This window comes from Bos indicus x Bos taurus, chromosome 11 (genome assembly GCF_003369695.1).
Source record: "Bos indicus x Bos taurus breed Angus x Brahman F1 hybrid chromosome 11, Bos_hybrid_MaternalHap_v2.0, whole genome shotgun sequence".
Lineage (NCBI taxonomy): Eukaryota > Metazoa > Chordata > Mammalia > Artiodactyla > Bovidae > Bos > Bos indicus x Bos taurus.
The window spans coordinates 100698295-100719887 of NC_040086.1; the positions used below are offsets into that span (position 1 = coordinate 100698295).

Sequence of the window (21593 nt, forward strand, 5' to 3'; positions counted from 1 at the left end):
TAGATAAAATACCTTGAAGAGATGTTTTTAGAGATGCTGTTTCGTTTTTACATTTGATCAGTTTGAAACCTCACGTGTGAGTGTGAGTTCTGGTGTCTTGGGGCTCTTTGTATCCAGAGGTTCATCTGCTTTCGTGGGAGGAGCAGTAGGGCAGCTCTGTGGCTGAGGAGTGATGAGCATGTGGTTTTCTGCTCCTGTTCTTTAGCAGTGGATACCCTGACCTTGCGTGCCCAGAGGTGGCTGCCGGAGTGCCTATTCTCTTGAGTGTTTCCTGCATTTCAGTCATGGTGTTAAGAGGTTTGCAAATGATTCCGTGCACCTTTACAACCCGGAGGGCTTCCTTGATTATCAACAGTTTCCAAAAGAGAAATTAGGGTTTAGACTGTTGGTGCTTGCCCAGCCCTCTTTCCAAATACAGTGTAGGGCAGAACAGGATCGAAGCTCAGGTCCTCTTGCCATAGGCCTCTTGAAGGTACCCAAGGGTCTTGAGAAGGGAGCTGACCCCCTCCAGGTGGTGACCTGTCTCTGAGTTGTGACATCCTCTGACCGTCTTCTCTCAGCAGAAATCCTCCATGGGCACTGTATTTCGGCAGCAGTCTGCCGAGGACAAAGAGGACAAGCCCCCACCGCGGCAGAAGTTTGTCCAGTCTGAGATGTCCGAGGCTGTGGAGCGAGCCCGGAAGCGCCGGGAGGAGGAGGAGCGCCGTGCGCGCGAGGAAAGGCTGGCTGCCTGTGCTGCCAAACTCAAGCAGCTTGACCAGAAGTGCAAGCAGGCTCAGCGGGCCAGCGAGGCCCAGAAGCAGGCGGAGAAGGAAGCTCCCCGCTCTCCGGGGGCTGAGAAGGTGACTCCCCAGGAGAACGGCCCTGCCGTCCACAAAGGTGAGCAGTGAGCCTGGCCCCTGACCTGGAAACAAGGGCTGTGTCACTGGGCATCTCCCTGGCTTCTTAGCATGAACTGTGGCCAATGGCTGGATACACAGGGATCCCAGTTGTTAAGAGTTCAGGCCTGGATCAGGGGCCTGGGTTCACGTCCTGTTTTCACCACTGAAGCCAGCTGGCCACGTGCTTCCCCTCTGACAGCTCCCCTCTGACTTCCCACTTTCCTCGCCCATGAAGTGGGTTGGGGAGAGTTTGTACCCACCTCCTGTGCTCAGGGTCCTGGGAGATGATGTCACGAAGCACATGGCACATTTCTACATGCAGAAGCACCCGCCTTCTCACGGGTGCTTCTAACGAAGCACTGTCTTCGTTACCACTACTGCTTGGCAGAGGAGATGTGGGTGCCGGAGGACCTCAGTAGGAGCACAGCACTCTCTGTGACGCTGAAGGAAGCCTGCCCACTTTTTAGAATACATTTTCCCTGATGTTATTCCTAAAAGGACTGGATCACGTGGCTGCACTAGAGACACCAAACAGTGTTAAGTGGTGAAGGGTGTCTCTTGCTCTAGTTTTTAATAATATGATCAGTTATGTTCTTTGTGACTTTCTTAAATGAACTTAAACAAAGTCTCTAAAGTAGAGAAGGGCCTGATGTTAGTTTTAGTTGCTGAAAGCTTCTCAGATGGAGGGCGTACCAGTGACCTGGTGGTCATCAGCGCCCTTTTGGCCGAGGAACTCAGATGCTGGTCCTTCTGTAAATGCTGTGTCACTGAAGTCTGGGTGAAGCCTGGGCCCAGTGTCAGGGACCTACTGAGGGGGCAGTAGAGAGTCAGGGAGTGGACCGCAGGGTGTAGAGTGGGCCTGGGTGTGGGATGTGTCCCCGGCTCTTCCATATGCCCCCTGCCCATCATCAGTCCTCTGGAACGCTGCCCTACCTCCAGGCTTTGCACTGGTGTTTGCTCTCTGCAGTAGATTTCTTAAGAATGGAAACGTCAGTTATAATAAAGCTGGAAAAAAGAATGCAAAGCTGGGATGGGGAAGACAGCAGGGGATTCCAAGGGGCACAGTCTTGGAGATGGTGGGGAGCATTCCATTTGAAGTGCACTCCGTGGACTGGCCCAGTTAATGCTCACAGAAGCCTCGTGGGATAGTTGCAGCTGTCGTCCTCAGAGGGGCTGCCTGGCTGGCCTGACTCACATAAATGGATGGAGGTGGGGGCACGTGGGCTCCCTTTGAGGCCTCATCCACTCTGTTGCGCTGGGTCCATTTTAATAGACCCTCTCTCACTTGGAATTGTATCCCAGCTCTACTGCCGACCGTGCGACTTCAGGCAATTCATCTGATCTCTCCACCCTTCGTTTTCTAATCTGTGATGGGGGCCAGGGGGAGGCTGTGAGCTTGGGCATGGGAAGTGTTAGCCCAGTGCTGGGGTTTGGGGATGCAAATAGTTTAGCAGTGGAAAGTATGTGCCTACAAGAAAAAGCATTTGCCATTAAATATTCACTCAGCCAAGCTTTCATGAACTGACCTGGCCACTCCCCAATTACTTGTTCTGTAGGCTCCCCTGAGTTCTCTGCCCAGGAGACCGCCAGCACGTTTTCAGAAGAAGCCCCCACAGCTCCTCCAGCAGTGGCTCAGAGCGGCGGCAGTGAGGAGGGGCCCCGGGAGGCTGGCTCCCCTGCACAGGAATTCAACAAGTACCAAAAGTCACTCCCTCCCAGATTCCAGCGCCAGCAGCAGCAGCAGCAGCAGGTAAACAGGAGACGCTTAGCCCATATTGTAAACAGACCCGCCCCTCCGTCTCCCTGGCCCCTTCAATTAAAGCAGATGACACCCACCCTCCTGTACCCCAGTTGCCAGCAGGGACATGGAGAGTGGGGGCCTTGGAGATCAGCCCTGGCCTTTCATTTCTCCAGGTAATTCATCCTCTGGATGAAAACCTTTGTTGGTAGTTTGTGGACCCTGTTGGCTAGCATTGAAAGGAATGGCTGGTGGTGTCTGAGTGGTTTTTTCACTGAGAGGTGTACAATGTGGCCACTCTTCAAACTGACGGCGGCCCCACCCTGGAGCCTCTCTGGGAGGAAGAGGCCTGGGGGCTGTGTGGTGAGCACTGGAGAGGAATGTTGGCTTTGAGTTAAAGGCGGAGGCTTGTAGGATTCCGTCAAACAGCTTTGGGTTCTGGTGCTAACGGTGCTGCTTATCTAGCCATGTGGGCCTTGGACAGGTCAGTGTGAAGCGGAAGGAATGAAGCCCTGACTCGGCGTGGTGGTGAGGAGTCTGCGATGCCTGTAGACTAGTTTATCGGTGGTCCAGTAGTGTCTTTATTGGTGTTCCATTAATGTTCTTAAAACGTTGTCTCTCTCTTTGTTTTGGCTGTGCTGAGTCTTCGTGGTGGCATGTCAGCTTCTCTGGTTGCAGAGTATGGGCTTAGGTGCCCTGTTGCATATGGGATCTTAGTTCCCTGACCAGGGATCAAATCTGTGTCCCCTGCATTGAAAGGTGGATTCTTAACCACTGGGCCCCCAGGGAAGTCTGGTAAATTATTGTTAGTAATCGAAAATGTTCCAAAATGCGGGTGCCCTGGGGAAACAGATCAAATTTTACATCTTTACCCAGAAGTTTTTTAAAGTTGCCTTTACAACCTTCACCCCAGACCCTGTTTCCCTTGGGCTCCTAGGAAGCATTCCAGAAGCCCACCGTGGCCTGTGTTCTAGACAGTTAGGTACATTCATTGTGCTGTTGTAGTTTTGTACCGTGAGCAGGCACCATGCAGTGACTCCTGGGCTTGGTGAAGATTTACTGCCCACTGGAGAGATCTCTGGAGTCACTCCAGCCAGACACAGTTGTAACAGCTGCTCTAGGGAAGTCTTCTGGGGAGGGTGGGGATGGGCAGTGACAGGTAAATCCTTCCTGAAGAGTAGGAGAAAGCCTGAACGTGCCAGAGTAGCCTGAGGGAGTCTGGCAAATGGACTGTCTGGTCAGCTTCCCTGGGGACCTGGGGTTTAGACAGGAGGAGGAGCTGTGGGCAGAGCCCTAGAGAGCTCCGCTTACTGAGTGCCGAGTGCTCCTAAGAGGTGCTGGGAGCACCGGCGAGCCATCCGGGGAACCCAGCCCAGGCTGGAGTTGAGCCTGCTGGCTGGTGGGATAGGGCATGCTGGGTCAGCTGTCCCACTTGTTTGACTGTATCTGTGTCTGGCCAGGATGCTGGTTTGGGGTCCGCTTGTGAGGAAAGCCCCGGGGGTCACTGGTGCTGTGGAGCAGGTCTGAAATGAACCCTCACTGGGTCTAGGTCCTTGATTTTTAACACTCTTTTGATGTGTTAGTTCGTTCATGCAGTGAACTCTGATGGCAGAGGTGAGTGGACTGCAGTGAACTCGGCATATGATGCCCTGATAGAGGGAAGGGGGGCAACCGCAGGAGAAACACCAGTGCTGTGAGAGCCGAGAACAGGGCGCCTGCCCTTCCTTGGAGCTTGTGGCAGGCTTCCCGGGGGCGTGCTCTTTAAGCTGAAGCCTGAAGGAGGGTGTGGGTGAACAGGTGTGGGGCCCAGGGAACAGATGGCCCAGCGTGTTTCCAAGGCCTGAAGCAGGCAGGCAGGCAGGTGTGTGGACTGGAGGCTGGGGCAGTAGTGGGAGGTGATGCTGGAGAGGCAGATGGGTCAAGACCCTATAGATCCCATGTAGCCCCATGGATCCCAGCTGCTAGATGGAGAACTGTGGAGAACCCAGGAGGACTCTGGCCGTGATCAGGGTATCGGAGTGTGGAGAATGAATTGAAGGGACAGTGGGGGCTGGGGATGGGGAGGAGCATTGGGGAGAGGTGCTCTGGGAGGTGTGCTGGTCACGTGTCAGCTCCAGGAGAGCCTTTGATCTGCGTGAGCACCCAAGCTACCGTGTGTAGTGGAGGAGCCCAAGGGCCCTGTGTGACGACGGGATGACTGTGCATCCGTCCCGGGAGAGGGCCTGGGCCTGAACGTGGTCATGCGTACACTGGGGCCTGCCCTCTCCGGTCTTCTGTCTGGGTGGGTTTTCCCTGGAAGCGTGTGTATGCGGGCATGCGCAGCCTGTCTGCTCCGTGGCACCTGTGCAGCCAGGTCTCTGTCTCTGCCAGGAGCAGCTGTACAAGATGCAGCACTGGCAGCCGGTGTACCCTCCGCCGTCCCACCCGCAGCGCACCTTCTACCCGCACCACCCCCAGATGCTGGGCTTCGACCCCAGGTGGATGATGATGCCCTCCTACATGGACCCACGGATCCCGCCCACTCGGACCCCAGTGGATTTCTACCCCTCGGCCCTGCATCCCTCAGGTAAGCACCAAGGTGCAGTGAAGGCCAGGGTATGTGGTGTGGGCAAGGGCGTTGCCTTGGGAGGTAGACAGACCCCACCTGGATTCCAGTCTGGCCTCTGTGCAAGTCACATATCCAGTCTGAGTTATAACCTCCTTGTTTGCAAAATGAGGGTGTAATAGTACCTCCTACAAAGAATTGTTAGGAAGAGACTAAGATTATGAATCATAAATTGTCTTTGTTAATTTTCATATCTCTGCTCCATTCTTGAGTGTTCTTTATGTTCTCTCTTTTCCTTGATTAGTCTTTCCCGAGGTTTGTCAAATGCCATTTTTTTAATGCCATTTTTTAAAAAGTATCTTTTGAGGTTCTTAATTCCTGTCTTTTATTTGGTTTTTATTTCATTAATTTCTGTCCCCCCCATTATTTCCACTGAAATTATTTTGTTCTTTTTCCAATTATGTTGGATGCTTAATTAGATCACTAGTTCCTGAGTTTTCTGATGTATTTACGTCTCACCTGAGTTTATGAGCCATTGAGTTTTAAAATAACATTTTTATTACTGTACAGTTTTAAATATTAGTCTGATTTTGAGTGATTTTTAATGGTATATTGTAAAATTTCCAAATACAGAGTTTTAATATCATCCATATGTTGTTAATTTCTACTGTGGCTGCCTTTTGGTCATATATCATGGTCTGTATGATATAGACGAGCAGTCAAAATTTTTTTCCATTAATACCAGATAATAAATATTTTAGTCTTTGAACTGCTACTCCAGTTTTGCTGTTGTAGAACAAAAACAGCTATAGACAATAGTAAGTGAATGGGTGTGGTTGCTTTTCAGTAAAACTTTATTTTTAACAAGTGGCAGATCAAACTTCACTCAGGGGCTTGAAAAGAAGTATTCTCCTATTGGACATGGTCCATTCAAGTGTGCTTGCTGACTGTGCTGTATGAATATCTATCATCACAGTCTTTTTACCCCTTTGATCAGTTTCTAGAGGTGTGTGAACATTTTCCACCGTGATTGTGGATTTATCAAATCTTGTAAATGTGTCAGTTTTTGGTTTACCTATCTGGAAGCATGTAGGCTTGGGGTGACTGCATCCTGTTTCTTGTATTTTCGCATCGCACCTTTGTTTCTTGTGTTTTCTACCTTTAACAGATCTGATGATAATTTCATTCCAGTTTTCTTTTGATTAGTATTTGTGTGGTATCTTTCTACCCCAACTTTTTATTGTCAGCCTGAGCCCTTTGTGGAGGAGAATATCTTTGTATGTTTAAGATGTGTCTGGTTTTACCCACATTGAGTGGGTAAAACTGTGACTGTAGTTACCAAAGTTGTTCCCTTTAGATTGGGGGCATAGGTGTCAAGTTTTCCGATTCCTTTTGTTTTCCTTCTGCATTCTGTTTCTACTGTGAGTGGTTAGGTTAAATTCTAACACGCACCCTTGACTTAACAAAGGCTAATCAGATTACCCTGAACCTGAGCTCTAATTCAGGAGTCTTTTAATTTTTCCCTGGAATTTTAATTCTTCCCTTGTTTTGATGCTTGCGAAATTATTATCTTTGTTGTTTTATTCAATCTATGCTTGTTCAGATCTGTCTATATGTTTACTAGTGTCTTTGCTGCTTATCCTTCCATCTGAGCTCCATTTATTTTTTCAGAACATACATTTTGTCAAGGCCTCTACGAAAGTTTTTTGGCGATACATATTCTTCACATGGGGCTTCCCAGGTGGCACTAGTGGTAAAGAATTTGCCTGCCAGTGCAGGAGACATGGGTTCCAAACCTGGGTCTAGAAGATCCCCTGGAAGAGAAAATGGTACCCCACCTCAGTATTCTTGCCTGTGAAATCCCATAGACAGAGGAACCTGACTGGCTACAGTCCATGGGTTACAAAGAGTTCAACGCAACTGAGCACTATTTTTCATCTATGGCAGCCTTTCTCTTAAACGATAGTGTAGCTGGGTATAGAACTCTAAGTTTGCAGTTACTTTCTTTTAGGACTGTGAAGATAGTATTCCTTTTCTTCTGGCTCCTGTGTCTGGTTTGTGTTGCTTTAAGATCTCTTTGTCTTTGGTCTCTTGTAGTTCTTTCTCAAAATGCTGTGTCTAGGTATATATCTATATCTATCCTTACTTTATTCTGCTTAAAACTCATAGTGCTCAAATCTAAGGTTGTATTGCTTTCATCACTTCTGGGAGTTTCTCTTCTAATTATCATGTTAACTATTTGCCTTTTTTCATTCTTTGTATCCTTTCTTCCTATGTCACCCACTTAGATTATTTGTACTGATTGTGCTGTACAAATGCCTGCATCATCATGATTCTTCTCACTTTGCCTCCAGGTCTCCTGAATACATGAGAGCTGATTTTTGTGGTACCTTCTGGGAAAATGCTTAGAATTATTCTCTAATTCCTTGTTCTCTCCAGCTGTGCCTAATCTGCTGTTTTTATTTTTTACTGTCCAGTGGGTTTTTAATTTCATGACTATTTTTATTACTAGACTTTTTCTCTCAAATCTTTTTTTTTTCTTGTGTCTTATATTTTTTGTGAGTTTTCAATTCCTTCTTATTTGCTTTTAATCATATAAACCGTAATTCTCTGGTGTTTAGCATTTTGATCTGTTTTCTGAAGTTCTTAGGGACGGTGCATGATCCTGTGGACTTGCTGTGGACTTGTCGTGGTGGAATGCTTTCCCGGCAATGTTCTGGGAGTTTTGACTCATAAGTTCATTTCCAGCAGAGCTATTCTTACCTTGGGGATTTGGTGCAGCTTGATTTGAGAGTGTATCCCTCCAGGGTGGCTCTGTGTTTTCATCTGCCAGCCTAGAAATACCTTTATTGTAACTCAGGAAGTTTTTGGAGAATTCTAGGGGTGTAAATCTGAACTCCACTCTACTACCCCCAAGCCTGTGTGAAAGCTGGCATGTGGCCATGAATTCCTCACTGGGGACTGTTTTCCTTGACTTGACCCTGGCCGGGTCACTAGCTCAGTCATCTCCCTGTCCTAAAGAGTGTGAGGTTTTTCTGGTCTGCCTTGTAATTGAATGCATAGCCCTTTGAGGGTCTTTGTGTAAGCAGCACCTCAGCTGTAACTCTCTGCCTTGTGCAGAGAAGCCCCATCTCTTGTTGGGGGGTGAGGGGGTGGTATTTAGGAGCACAGCTGTAGGTTACTACATCTGACAGATGTGTCCCTGGGTCCCCTCTCAGGAGCCCTGGCTCGTGCCTCTGGCCCATGGCTCTTGCCCATGGCTGTGGTTTCCGCTCCCTGGGGGTTTCCTGGTTTGGGGGAGCAGAGCTCTGCAAGTGAAATGTGTAACATGTTTTGTGCAGCGTTTTTGTGATAGGAGGTTTCTTCAGGTGATATGAGCTGCCATATTGCCAAAAATAGTTCTGTGTAGTGCTCAGCAGTTCTGCCTACCTTGTGATCAATACTTAGTAAACGGGGTGTAATTTTAGGATTCCAGAGAGGGTCCTTGACCACATGACTCAGACTACCTTTGTGCCGGAGTCGTATATTGGTAACCTTTGGACAAAGCATCCACAGCTGAAAGAAAGTATAAAATCACTAGCCTGATGCAGAATCATTTTCCTGATCAGATTATCTCAGCTTGAAAAATGGGCACAAAAAAAACTGGCCCAGTAATTAGCTTTGTGAAATATTTGAAAAATCAGATCCTCTTTTCTACACAGACTCTGGCCCAATGGGAGGCCTTTAATGTCATCTACAGCATCCCATCTGGTAGAAGTGGACAGAGGGGCCCTAATGAGGGGGTGCCGTCTCCCAGGCTGGTTTGTATCTCATTGGACCAAGATGTCAGCTTATCCCTGTCTCCTCGGGCCAGTTAAGAGTTGAGTGTCATCTGTGTGTCCCCTTCTTCCCTTCCCTGGAGAGAATGTGGATTATCACTATAAGCTCAGGGGCAGAAACAAGCAGAACTGAAATCCAGAGCCCTTTCTGAATCTTGCAGGGTTTGGAAGCAGGCAGACTCTGGCTCCTTGGTGCGTGTAGGCTTCCTGGAGCATAGCCCATCTTCCCTGTGTCTGTGCAGGAGACCCTTGTCATCTCCCGCTGCTGGCTGCCTGGCCCCTTAGCTTTCTGCCGCCAGACATGAGCTCTCTAGTTGGTTGTGTCCTGTTTCCATTTGCCAGTTTTTCATATCCTTCAACATAGGCGCTGTTCATCAGGAACTAAGATTGGACCTCCAGGGTCTTTGAACAGGCCTTTCAGATGGTGTGCCTGTGTGCTTTCAGAGGTTCTGTGATCAAATGACGTGAAGCAGGTGGGATGCTGCATCCGCGTGATAGTCGGGGCAGCTTGTCTCCTCTGGGCCTGTAGGCGACCCATGGCTTGCTGAACGAGGTGACCGATTAGCTGTTTGCCTTCTTCAGGATTGATGAAACCCATAATGCCCCCGGATTCCCTCAGTGGGACTGGCTGTCGCTCTGAGGACCAGAGCTGTGTGCCCCCGCTGCCAGAAAGGAAGGTGACCGCCATTGACCCTGCCCCCGTGTGGAGCCCTGAGGGTTACATGGCGTTGCAGAGCAAGGGCTACTCGCTGCCCCATCCGAAATCCAGCGACAATATGGCCATGGACATGCATGTCAGGTGAGGCGACGCTTGGTCCTGCTGCCTTGCAGCTGAAGGAGGAATCTTGGTCCTCAGTGAGATGGGCTCTGGGAGGAGGCCCTGTCTCAGGAGACACCGCCCTCAGGGAAGGGGCGCCTTGGGAGGGACCAGTGTGCTCTGGGAAAGGAGAGTGAGATGAGGATGGCTGGGTGCTTTCATGTGAGAGGCTCCAATGGTGACTGAAGGCCCAGGAGGAATCCTGGGGTCAGAGGCAAATCCCACAGAACCTTGGGCCAGGGCCACGGGGTGGGGTTGAGCACATGTGTTATGACTCCTTCCTGTGAAAGTAAGGTGAGCTGGCTCTGCCAGCCCAGCACCCCAGACTCTTCTCGGACTTCCCGGCTCCAGCGTGTTTGAACCAGAGGATGCCCAGCTGTTCATGGAGTCCGCCAGCCACTGATCATCACTCTGGACTCCAGGGGCTGCCACCAGCCCATGGCCCAGCATCTTTGAGGCCCATTTAAAGATAGAGCGAATGTTCGTGCCTATGTTTTTTTCTTTTCCTTTTAAAAAAAAAAAAAATTTTTTTTTTTAAACTGTGTTCAGCGTGGAAACCAGGAACCAGGCTCCAATCACATTGACTGATTTTTCTGGTTCCTTTTCAGGAGTGAAAGCTCTTACTCTGCCTCCCCCGGAAGGTCAGGGGGCGTGAGTGCCCAGCGCGAGCTCCTTGAGGAGAGAGGGCAGGAGTACTTGAGCGCTTCTGACAAGAAGGCCCCAGCAGACTGTGACTCCCGTGTCTCCTCTCAGAGAGTAGGCCAGGAGCTTTTGTTTCCACCCCAAGAAAATGGGCAGGAAGCAGGCACTCCTGGGAGTCACACCCCAAACCTCAGGTGCTCCCCACTGGAGCCCGACTTTGCCCCCACGGAGAAAAAGCTCGAGTATGGTGACTGGGATGTGAACCACCAGTCAAAGGTTGCCAACCCAGACGCTGCGGTTGAGAAGGAGGTACCGCGGGAGGAGCCACCCTTCAGCGTCTCCTCCTGGGAGAAGGAAGGGAGCCCGAGCAAGCCGCCGGCTCTGGAGCCCGAGTGGACGCCAGAAGCCCGGGGCACTGGCAGCCAGCACCCGGAGCAGACCAGCAGGACCCGTAGGTCCGGCCCCATCAAGAAACCTGTCCTGAAGGCCCTCAAGGTGGAGGACAAGGAGAAGGAGCTCGAGAAAGTAAAGCCGGAGCTGGCAGAGGGCAGCACCCGCCTGGCCCGGGAGCCAGGGCCTGTCCATGAAGTGGCTGAGGACGAGGACCAAGAGAACGACCCCGCACTGGCCAATGCGGCGCCGGCCACCTCGGAGGACCAGGGCTTAGCCCGTGCCAGCTTGGGCCGTGAGGCCAGCCGTCCTGAGGAGGACAACAAGCCGGATGGGGCCCCGGAGGCCAGACCCTCCAGGGAGGCCAGCCACACACCCCCGACCAAGAGGAATAACTGGATCTTTATTGATGAGGAGCAAGCCTTTGGGGGCCGGGGGCCAGCCCGGGGCCGAGGCCGCGGGTTCCGAGAGTTCACCTTCCGCGGGCGGCCCACCGGTAGTGGCCTGTGTGGCGGGGGCGTCCTTGGGGCACGCGGCCTCTACAGCGGCAGCCAGAGGAGTAGCCGGGGCCGGGGGCCGCGGGAGTTTGGGCCGCCGGATGACTTCCCCCGGGCCAAGCCCCGGCGGAGGATTGCCAGTGAGACCCACAGCGAGGGCTCTGAGTATGAGGAGCTCCCCAAGCGGCGGCGGCAGCGAGGCACTGAGCCTGGGGATGAGGGTGCGCTCCCGGAGCGGGAGGAGGCCACGGGAAGGAAGGGCGACTTCAGGGAGTCCTGGCGGTCCGGCAGGATGCACCCTGAGGACCATGGTGGGCCTGAGGCCAAGAACCGAGGTCCCCGGGCCTTCGGGCGTGCCCTGCCCCCGCGTCTGAGCAACTGTGCATATGGCCGGAGAACCTTCGCGGCCAAGGAGGTGGCCCCTTGGCCCAGCCGGGGTCCTGGCGCCTCCTGGCAGGAGTCTGGCGCCTCTGACGCATGTGGAGCCCGGCGGCCCTTAGACAGAGACTACATCCCAGACGCCTACAGACGCCCCGACGCCTTGGGCTCCCGGGGCTTCGAGGATGGCCGCCTGGAGGACCGGAGGGCCTTCTTCCAAGATGACCACGCCGCAGAGTCCGAAAACGCAGAGAACCGGCCCTTCCGGCGAAGGCGGCCTCCGCGCCAGGACAAGCCGCCCCGCTTCCGGCGCCTCCGGCAGGAACGGGAGGCCCTGGGCCTGTGGGGGCCGGAGGACGAGCCACCTCTGGCAGCCGGCCAGTGGCCAGGCCGTCCTAGACCCTGCCCCGGGGACAGGAGCAGCGCCTCAGGCCGCAGGTCCCCTGAGCTCGCCTATCAGAACTCCTCCGACCACGCCAACGAGGAGTGGGAGACGGCCTCCGAGAGCAGTGACTTCAGCGAGAGGCGGGAGCGGCGGGCCGGCTCCGAGCTGGACCCCCAGGCTGATGGCAGCCCCTCTGGGGTGAGCGCAGGCGAGAAGAAGGAGCTGGCCAAGCGGAGCTTCTCGGGCCAGAGACCCCTGGTGGACAGGCAGAGCCGGAAGCTGGAGCCGGGAGGGTTTGGGGAGAAGTCTGTTAGGCCAGGTGGCGGTGACACTTCTCCCCGCTATGAGAGTCATCAGAACGGGACGCCTCTGAAAGCCAAAAGGTAAACCAGAAGCAGAGTCCCGGGTTCTTTTTTATTGTTATGCTTCTGTTAGCCGGTGTTTCCGGCAGCACCTCACGCATGCTGTCCCGCCGTATGTCAGGGCCCCGACTCCTTCCCCCTCGTTGTGTTCCAGGGTGACTGCCAGGGTGTGTGAGCACCTCCGTCATTGGCTCTCACCCTGCTGTCTGCTTCTCTTGTGGTGTGTTGTTGTTGCTTCAGAACCAAGACTAGAGGCCCCATCCAGTAGTCCCCTGCAGTGGCTGTCCCAGTACCACTCCATGGTTCAATCTCCTTATGTTTCCTTGGAGTCCACCCAAGGGGCCACCTGCACAGGGTTGGGATCACTCCCTGTGTGTGGCACCTGGTGAGCACTGGTCTGTTCCCCAGACTCCTCGGCCCCCGAGTGTGTGCCAGGCAGTTTCTTCACTGGGGCACTGCTGGCCTCCTGGCCCTGCAGAGAGATCTTCCCTGAGTGCCTTTGCTTTTCCACAAAAGACAAGCAACCCTATCCCAGGGATTACCCCCCACACTTGATGATAGCCAGGTAGCAAGCAGGGGCTGTGAGTGACTCCCAAGGCCCAAAGGGCACCTCTCCGGACTCGGAGGCGTTGGGGTGGGTATCCTGTGCTCAGTGTCTGCTTGCTGCCCACAGCTGGCCTGGGATCAGGGTAGGGGCAGAGCCTGTGCAACCTGCATCCCTGATGTGGCTCCGGCTCCGCCCAGGTGCCAAGGAAGACAATTATCCCGCCTCCCGGCCGCCTCAAGAGTTCAGGGCACATAGGCTTGGCCTGTAGTTCACTCGTATCTCTGAACAAGGCGCCACAGGAGAATGTGGATTCTTGTCAGTGTGGGTCTAGAGGAGCTTTCTAGGCCCCAGATGCCAAGACCTGGCTTTCCTTCTGGTTTCTGCCCCAGAGGACTGGCAGTGGAGCGAGGCCTGGGCTCCCTCTGCAGCCCAGTTCTAAGCCTTGCCCCTTATCTCTTTTCTGGAGCCCTACAGGGTATGGTAGGCAAAGGGAAAGGACAGGAGTACTAGCTGGGGGAGGGGGTGAGCACAGAGCAGCTTTCCCAGGTGCTTTGCTGGAGCAGTGGTCTGGGGCAGCCTCCCCACGGGCTCGCGACAGCGTGTAACCAGCCACCCCTTCTGCTGGGTCGAGGGGACAGCAGGAGGAAATGACGGGAGATGAGGGCTGAGCTTGGTTGTGTGCTGGGCATGTATGTGGTTTCTCCTTCTTGGGCCACTTCTGAGCTGATGAGATCCTCCTTCCTCTCTAGGTCCCCAGACGAGGCCTTGCCTGGAGGTCTTGGCTGCGGCAGTGGGAGCGGCCATTACACGCTGGAGCGGGCAGCCCATGCTGCCTCTGACGTCACCGAAGCCTCCTGTGAGAAGGTAGAGAAGGAGGCCAAGCTGGCCGCCCAGAGGTCAGGCGAGCAGGGAGAGACCATGAAACCATTTGACCTGAACTACGGACGTGAGTGTCAGCTCACATCTTCAGGGGAAGAAGGATCCAGGCAAAATGGCAGGGGGATGGGTCATGGCCACCACCATGGGTTGCTGAGTTTGCCCTTTCACTGAATATCTTAGGTTCTGGGCACGTACTGGGTTAAGAGCAAAACAGGAGGGATTCCTGCCCTCGTGTTGCTCACAGCCCTGCTGCACTCCTGTAACAGCCCTGCAGCGTCTGTTTTAAAAATGGGAAGCTGAGCCCCAGAGAAGCTGAGTGGTTTGTCTAGGGTCACACAGCTGGTTAGGAGTGGAGCTGGGACTTAGGTGTGTGTGTCTCTGAGGTCTGTTTTCTTAACTGTGACCTGTTTGGTTTGAGATAACAGTGCATTGCAGGGTTGTGAGAAGGGTGTAGAAATCCTCACTGGGTTTCCTAGACCCTGGTAATGGTGAATATGCTGAGGCCCAAGCCAGCTAAGCGCCTGGCCTTTTGAGCTGACTCAGTGCTTAGTTATCAGGTGTCCGTAGGGTTTGGTTATCCTTAGTTTTCAGTAAATGGAACCATTGCCCTTCCTTGTGAATCTTGGTTCAGACGCCATCATTGAAAATTGCGGATCCAGCCCTGGGGAGGAGAGTGAGGTGGGCTCTCTGGTGGGCGAAGGCTTCATTGAGGTCCTGACCAAGAAGCAGCGCCGCCTGCTGGAGGAGGAGAGGAGAAAGAAGGAGCAAGCCGTGCAGGTACGGGACGCGCTGTGACGCAGGGACACCTGTAGCCTATGGCGGCAGAGTGTTCTGAATTCGGCCCGGGCTGGGAGAGGAAGAAGGGCATACTTGTAAGCAGGCACTGCCTCCCAGGGCCCACTGTCGCTGTGCCCGTGGGGTAGATGGTGTGATTTCCCTGCTCTCAGAGGGTAACTGATCCTTGGTGACACCAGCTGAAATGGGCTGAGCAGGACCTCTGTCAGCTCCTGAATCCAGCCTGCTCCTACTGTGATCTCAGGTCTCAGCCCACTGGGCACTTGCAGGTGTGGTGTCGTCAGCACTGCAGTTCCCGCGTGGTTGAGGTCTTAACCGACGGTTGGTGAATCTCTGGAGCAGTTTCCGGGTGTGGTTTTGGAGCCCACGGTCGTCTTCCGGGGGGGACTCATTTTTCAGGTCTGCCATCGAGGCTGGACCCTATCACCCTCTTCTCCGTAGGTTCCTGTCAAAGGCCGAAGTCTCTCCTCTCGAATTCCTCCTCGGTTTGCAAAGAAGCAGAACAACCTGTGCCTGGAGCAGGGTGATGGGCCTGTGCCCGGCAGCAGCCTGGGCACCGAGATCTGGGAGAGCGGCAGCCAGGGTAGGAGCTTGTGTTTGGACCCCGAGGCTCGGGCCGCCTCCCAGGCTTGGGGCCCTTCTCAGGGAGGATTCTGCCCTGGGGCCACGAGCACAGGCACAGCACTGACTGTCTCCTGGCTTCCTCTGCCGAGTCTGCGGTAAAGCCTTCTGAGCACCACGTGCCACTGCAGCCTCTGAGCAGATGTAAGAGTCTCCCTGCCTGAAGCATGGTGGCGAGCAGAGCATTCTGCATCCAGTGACGGGAGTGGGCCCCACCTCGCCTGGCTGAGGTCGCCCAGGAGTTGGTTTGACTGTTGCCCATGTCAGTTATCCTTCCTTCTTACTTGAGGGAGAGCAGTAGACAACTATTTGGAGAACAGGAGTCCATAGCTTTCCCATCCGTGCTGTGCGCCCTTTCCTTGCCAGAAGGAGGTTTCTGTCAACTCCTCCCCAAATGCTGTCTTAGACTTGAAACCAGACTAGGGTGGCCCTTAATTTATAGAAAATCTGTTTCCCTGAAGTTAAAAGAATTTCCTATCCAGTGGTATTTTTCTGGTAATCTTTCATTTTAAAATACAAAACCATATAAGCAGATTGTTCTTGAGTTCCTGCTCTGGGCAAGGCCCTGCAGGCCGGGCAGCGGGAACTGGTGGGATCACCATTGCTAGCTCTTTATTCAGAGCAGCCAAGGCTTCCAGAGCCACGTGACAGACACCCAAGAGCCTGGGTTCTGAGCCTGATGCTCTTAATTTTACCACACGGCCTGTCGTCATGCTTGATTAAAACCTTGAGTGTAACACATTTCCATGTAATAATGGGAAATTGTCAACTCTGACTGAAAGTAAAATAGCCTTTTAGTAAATTTTGGTATCAGTCAGTTTGGTTTTGTGAGAGTGGTGGGTGTCGCAGCGTAAATGTCCAAAAACACGTACCTCCCAGGTTGGTCAAGCAGGGCGGACCAACTCAGGTCGCCCTTGGCTATCAAGGCTTTCCCTCCTGGCTTGTGCAGTGTCTCGTGGTTGCTCAGACCAGGGATGTGTGGATGGCTTCAGAAGGGCCCTGGGTCTTGGGAAAGAGCTTGGGAGGTTTTGTGCACACAGACAGGATCTGTGACTTTTGTTGGATTCTTAAGAATGATTGAGCTAACAACAGTTGAGTAATAATCAGCTTGACTCGTTCAAAGACTTGTAGAGAGATGCCAATTTGTAGAAATAAATAGTTGGCTTTTGTGAAAAAAGCTTTACCACAGCAGAGGTAGTGATACAGAGTTCTAATCCCTATGAGTGAGAAGTTGCTGGTGTGTTTACCTGGAGCTCATCGTCCACGAAATCTCGGGAACCTCGTTTATGGAGATGTTTCTGGGGATGTTGGGAAGTTGAGTGAAGGTGTCAGACTGAGGAGGGAGGTGGCTTGGAGAGTTTGTGTGCGCTGCCTGTGGTCGTGTTTCTGGCTTGGTGGTCCCTCTTTGATGTCCTGACTCTGTCTTCCTCCTCGGCAGCCCTCCCCCTTCAGGCCTCGACCAGTGACTCCTGGACCAAAGCTGCCACTGCCTTCACCAGCGCTGAGCCTGGCTCTGCTGAGGTGAGTGGCCCCCAGGCACCAAGCGTGTGCTCACAGTCCAGGGCCGTCACAGCCTCCCGCCCAGGCTCTCCCTGGCCAGGCAGTGAGCCTGGCCCATTGCTGGTCTCCAGTCTTGCTTTCAGGTGTGTGGGAGGGAGAAAGAGGGGATGGCAAGGGAGTACCCACCCTGGGTCCTCAGCGTCTGGCCATGCTTACAGTGCAGGGGCCCACATGTACCGGAGATCACGGGCTTGGGCCAGGAGACACGTCATGCCCCAGGTCTCACTCTGCGGGACTCAGGTGCTGACTGGCCATGTGTCCTGCACAGCAGGGCTTTAAGAGCAGCCAGGGAGACAGCGGTGTTGACCTGAGCGCCGAGTCCCGAGAGTCCTCAGCGACCTCCTCGCAGCGCAGCTCTCCATATGGCACCCTGAAGCCCGAGGAGGCAAGCGGGCCCGGCCTGGAGCCCAAGGCCGATGGCCACAAGGAGCAGACTCAAAAGCAGTCAGAGCCAAAGGTAACCTGGAGCCTGGCTCTCAGGGGCCAGGCTAGGCAGAAGGGCTGGTGTCTTTTGTTTTCTTTTCCGGCTCTCGGTTCCTTGGAAGCTAGAGGTCAGGGTCACTCCAGGCTCTGTGTCTCAGCCTCTTTGCTTTTCTGTCAAGGATTCAGAACAAGGCTCAGGACAGAGCAAGGAGCACAGACCAGGACCCATTGGCAATGAGCGCTCTCTGAAAAACAGAAAGGGCTCCGAGGGGGCTGAACGGCTGCAGGGGGCTGTGGTTCCCCCTGTTAACGGGGTGGAGATTCACGTGGACTCTGTGCTGCCGGTGCCACCCATTGAATTTGGAGTCAATCCGAAGGTGAGGCTTGAAGTGTTTCTTATACCCGCCTCCCCAACCCCCGTTTTTGGTGCTTGGAGAGGAAGGAGGGGCCTTTCCTGGAGGAGCAGGGTGGTAGGTGCTGGCAGCACTCCAAGGGATGTTGTGGGGTGGCAGCGTGGGTGAAGAGCTGCGTGGGCTGGTCCCGTCTCCCTGCCAATGCCAGGCAGGCTCTCAGACCACGCAGGAAGCCAGGCAGAGAAGGGGATGGCCGCCTTGCTTGGGGGCTGTCGGGGAACAGCTGGCTGTTCTGTTCACGTGGTGAATACTGCTTATTTATTTCTGTGGCTGTGCTAGGTCTTAGTTGCATCACATGGAGTCTTTGATCTTCGTTGTGGCACATGGGCTCTAGTTCCCTGACCAGGGACTGAATCCGGGACCCCTGCATTGGGATCCCAGAGTCTTAGCCCCTGGACCACCAGGGGAGTCCCGTACTGGGTGTTTTGAGTTGCTGAGGCTATGGGTCTACTTCATGTGTGTCTCTGCCAGAAGGTGAGCCAAGGTGATTTCTGTGGGCTTTATTCCCCCTTTTTTTTCCCCTAGGACTCTGATTTCAGCTTGCAGCCTGGCTCTGCCTCTGGTCCTGCGGGGAATCCAGTTGTCAAGCTTCAGGACGCATTGGCCAGTAACGTAAGTCTATGCTTCTCCCACCTAGCTCGGTTTGTGTCTTGGTGCCGTTTCTAGTTACACGCCCGTGGCAAGTTGTTCCATGCCCTGGTTTTGTGAACTTAAAGTGGAGTGGTGTCACTCCTAAGGTCTAGTGTATTTGGCACTTTGTGATTCCAACCTTTCCCGGTTCCACGGTCACACACGTTTGAGAATGCTGTGGTAAATAAACAAGTTTCTTTACTCTTCAGTTTCTCAGAAATCCTGTGACCTGCAGGTGGGTGGTGGGCACGGCAGGAAGTGGGTCTAGCGCTGTATTTCTGACCATATTTCTAGGGCCTCTTTTCACGGTTTGGGGGAAGGGGCTGAGACAGGAACTGGGACCCCCACGCCGTGCAGTGTGGCCTGCGTGCAGGCCGCCAGCCGGGCTTCTGTTGCCGAAACATGGCAGCCCTGCTGGAAGGCTGGGTCCAGGCAGGAGGGGTGTGGCTCCCCCACCTGCAGGGGTCCCACCGTGTTCTTCCCTCCAGGCCGGGCTGGCCCCCAGCATCCCCATCCTGCGGCGGGACCACCACATCCAGAGGGCCATCGGCCTCTCCCACATGTCCTTCCCTACCGCCGACCTCACTCTGAAGGTAACTCGGGGCCCAGCTTGTGAGGGGGCAAGAGCAAGCAGACCCCACCCCAGCACACCCCCTCCCCGCACCCCAGGGCTTAGCTTTGTGCCGCCCCCTGCCTTCCGGGTGGTAACTTCCATCTCCCCCCACCTTCTTGCTTCCAAAGATGGAGTCTGCGCGCAAGGCTTGGGAAAACTCGCCCAGCTTGCCGGAGCAGAGCTCGCCAGGAGGCGCCGGCTCAGGCCTGCAGCCCCCATCCTCCGGGGGAACCTCCAGCGGGGTCAGCTATAGCTCCTTTGGCGGCGTCTCCATGCCCCCCGTGCCAGTGGCCTCGGTCGCACCTTCTGCATCCCTTCCAGGTACCTCTCCCCTGGTCCAGCTCAGGGATGCTTCTCCATCCCCTCGAGGGAAACACAGGGTTCGTAGCCCTGAGCACGGCCCCGCCTTGACCTAAGGAGTGTGTTCCCGGCTGGGGGCCACGGGTTCCTGTGTGCTCTGGTCTCTGGCACTTGTTGCTCTTGGCTTCCAACCTTGGGAGGCGACAGGACTCTGTGACCTCGGCAGGGCTCTCTCACCTCCTGGAGAGAGGCCCCAGCAGAGAGACTGTCGCAGGAACAGCTGTCTGAGCCTTTCCCCCTCCTCTGTGAAATAGCACAGGGTCGTGATGGCCAGGTGTGGGGTCACCATGCTGATGAGATGAGCTCATACCTGGGAAGGGTTTTGTATCAGCTGAGCCTCAATAAGTGGGAGCCAGTTTTACCCCAGTTGTCGCTGTCCTTGTCACAGCGTCAGTGCCCGAAGGAGCCCGTGGGGATTCAGGGGGCCCAGCTGCCAGCGTCTCAGTGATGCAATTCCAATAGATCCTTCTGACCCTCCACTGTGGACTCAATAGCAGGGAGATGAAGAGGAACGCGACTGAGAGACCATGGCAGCCTCCTTTACGACCGAGCCCTTCCTGGGTGTGCGGGGCGGTGGGCGAGAAGGGAGGCCGGCTGCAGTGGCCCCTTCCCCAGGCTGCACAGGCGCCCAGGGCCAGCTCTGCCACGTTCCCTCCCCCACTGCTTCGCGGGACCTTCTGGGACAGTGAGACTTGATCCTGTTCCCCTGCCTCGAATTCTGTTTCCAGGCAGCCACCTGCCACCTCTCTACCTGGATGGCCATGTGTTTGCAAGTCAGCCCCGACTGGTTCCTCAGACCATACCTCAGCAGCAGAGTTTCCAACAGGTGATGCCGGTGAGACAGGCGACCCAGGGGCATGGGGGAGGGCGCAGCACGGGGCGTGATTGGCTGCTTCACGTGCCCGTTCACGGCCTGTCTCGTGTTCTGCACCCTCACGTTACAGCAGCCAGGCATTGTTTACTGAGTGAGCACGTGAGAGCCGAGGAGGAGGGACAGAGCCGAGTGCTCTGGACCACTTAGCTTTCCTTTCCTGACGCTCTCCTTCCTGCACCCTAGCCGGGGAATTCACTGAAATGGAATTCTCTTTGGTAATCAGGTATCCTTCTGATGAAGAGAAGAAAGGCCTAGACTCCCAGGCATGGATGCGTTAGAAAGAGGTAGTTGTAGAAGTGAGCAGGTGTCTGTGTTCACGCACAGTGGGCACACTGCTGTGCTGCCAGGGGCCGCGTGTGGGAGTGTCCTCCTGAAGCTGGTGCTGGGCCTTCCACGGGGGGTCCTGTGCCTGCAGAAACCAGGGCAAAGCGCCGCCCCAGGGGCAGAGGACATGGCCCGTCCTGGTCTTTTCAGAGCGTATTCTTAAACATGATGTCGTTTGGTTCTGCAAGGTCTCGTAACTGGGTCATACCGCACGTATTTCTCTGTCCGTGGCCTTTTCCAGCCACTGTTTGGTTTCTGAACCTGCCTCTGTTGGTCGTGGAGCTCGGGCTCGTTCGTCCCGCTGTGCAGGGTCTAGCGTAGGGATGGTTGTGCTGGTTTGGGGTTGCTGCCAGTTCTTTGCTCGCTCCCGAGAAGGAAGGAAGCACAGGCAGGCTGTGTTGAGTTCACGTTGAGGGCGGTGTTGGCTGCCCCAGGGAGAAGGACCGGGGTAGGGGTGCCGGTGGCGGGCTGTGAGAAGCAGCTTGCAGGGCAGGGCAGTGACCACCCGCCTCCTGTCTGCAGGCTGCCGCTGCCCAGCAAATCCCAATTTCCCTTCACACGTCTCTACAAGCTCAAGCCCAGCTGGGACTGAGGGGCGGGCTGCCCGTCTCCCAGTCTCAGGAGATCTTCAGCTCCTTACAGCCCTTCAGGTGAGATGCCTAGGTGGGGCTGGTCCCTTGGCCACCGGTTGCTGTGCGCATGTCCGAGCAGGCTGGGAGCTGGGGAGTGAGCTGTGCCGTGGGAGAGGCCGTGGGCCCAGCCTTGTCTTTTGTCCCCGAGTCCTCCTGCCCCCTCCCTGCTCTCCCTCCTCGTTGCCTCCAGCCCGCGCGCTCAGCATGTCTGTCCTGTGCTTTTGGCATCACACAGGTTTTCCTGTGTCTCACACAGCCTGTACGTCTGCTTAATACGGCGATGTTCATACTGGGGTCCCTAGACTAGCAGCAGCAGCAGCGTCTAGGAGCTTGTTGTAAATGCAGGTTCTCAGGCCCCATCCCAGGCTTCTGAGTCAGAAACCCTGGGGCTGAGCCAAGAGCCCGCGTGGGAGCAAGCGCCCTGGGGTCTGAGGTGAACCAGCTGGTGCAGCCGGCCCAGCCGCGTGCC

At 54.6% G+C, this 21593-nt stretch overlaps 1 protein-coding gene and 1 non-coding gene across 10 annotated transcripts in view; both read left to right on the forward strand.

Annotated features, from left to right (window-relative positions):
* The window catches only part of PRRC2B (proline rich coiled-coil 2B), an 84403-nt gene that overhangs the window by 50986 nt on the left and 11824 nt on the right, over positions 1-21593 (forward strand). For 5 of the 9 annotated variants that reach the window (XM_027556597.1, XM_027556602.1, XM_027556603.1 and 2 more), the window contains 16 exons: positions 561-879; positions 2438-2631; positions 4990-5185; positions 9565-9781; positions 10408-12474; positions 13750-13946; positions 14511-14656; positions 15116-15257; positions 16734-16816; positions 17124-17312; positions 17458-17655; positions 18217-18303; positions 18810-18914; positions 19063-19255; positions 20023-20120; positions 21015-21142. In XM_027556597.1, coding sequence (XP_027412398.1) covers positions 561-879; positions 2438-2631; positions 4990-5185; positions 9565-9781; positions 10408-12474; positions 13750-13946; positions 14511-14656; positions 15116-15257; positions 16734-16816; positions 17124-17312; positions 17458-17655; positions 18217-18303; positions 18810-18914; positions 19063-19255; positions 20023-20120; positions 21015-21142 — 4559 coding nt within the window. Of the gene's footprint in view, positions 1-560; positions 880-2437; positions 2632-4989; positions 5186-9564; positions 9782-10407; positions 12475-13749; positions 13947-14510; positions 14657-15115; positions 15258-16733; positions 16817-17123; positions 17313-17457; positions 17656-18216; positions 18304-18809; positions 18915-19062; positions 19256-20022; positions 20121-20391; positions 20453-21014; positions 21143-21593 lie in introns of those variants that run through there. The other 4 variants (XM_027556605.1, XM_027556601.1, XM_027556600.1 and 1 more) reach the window with 4 other exon arrangements.
* On the forward strand, positions 19734-19819 carry LOC113901957. The gene has a single exon (XR_003513615.1). It is a non-coding gene; the product is annotated as a small nucleolar RNA SNORD62 (small nucleolar RNA).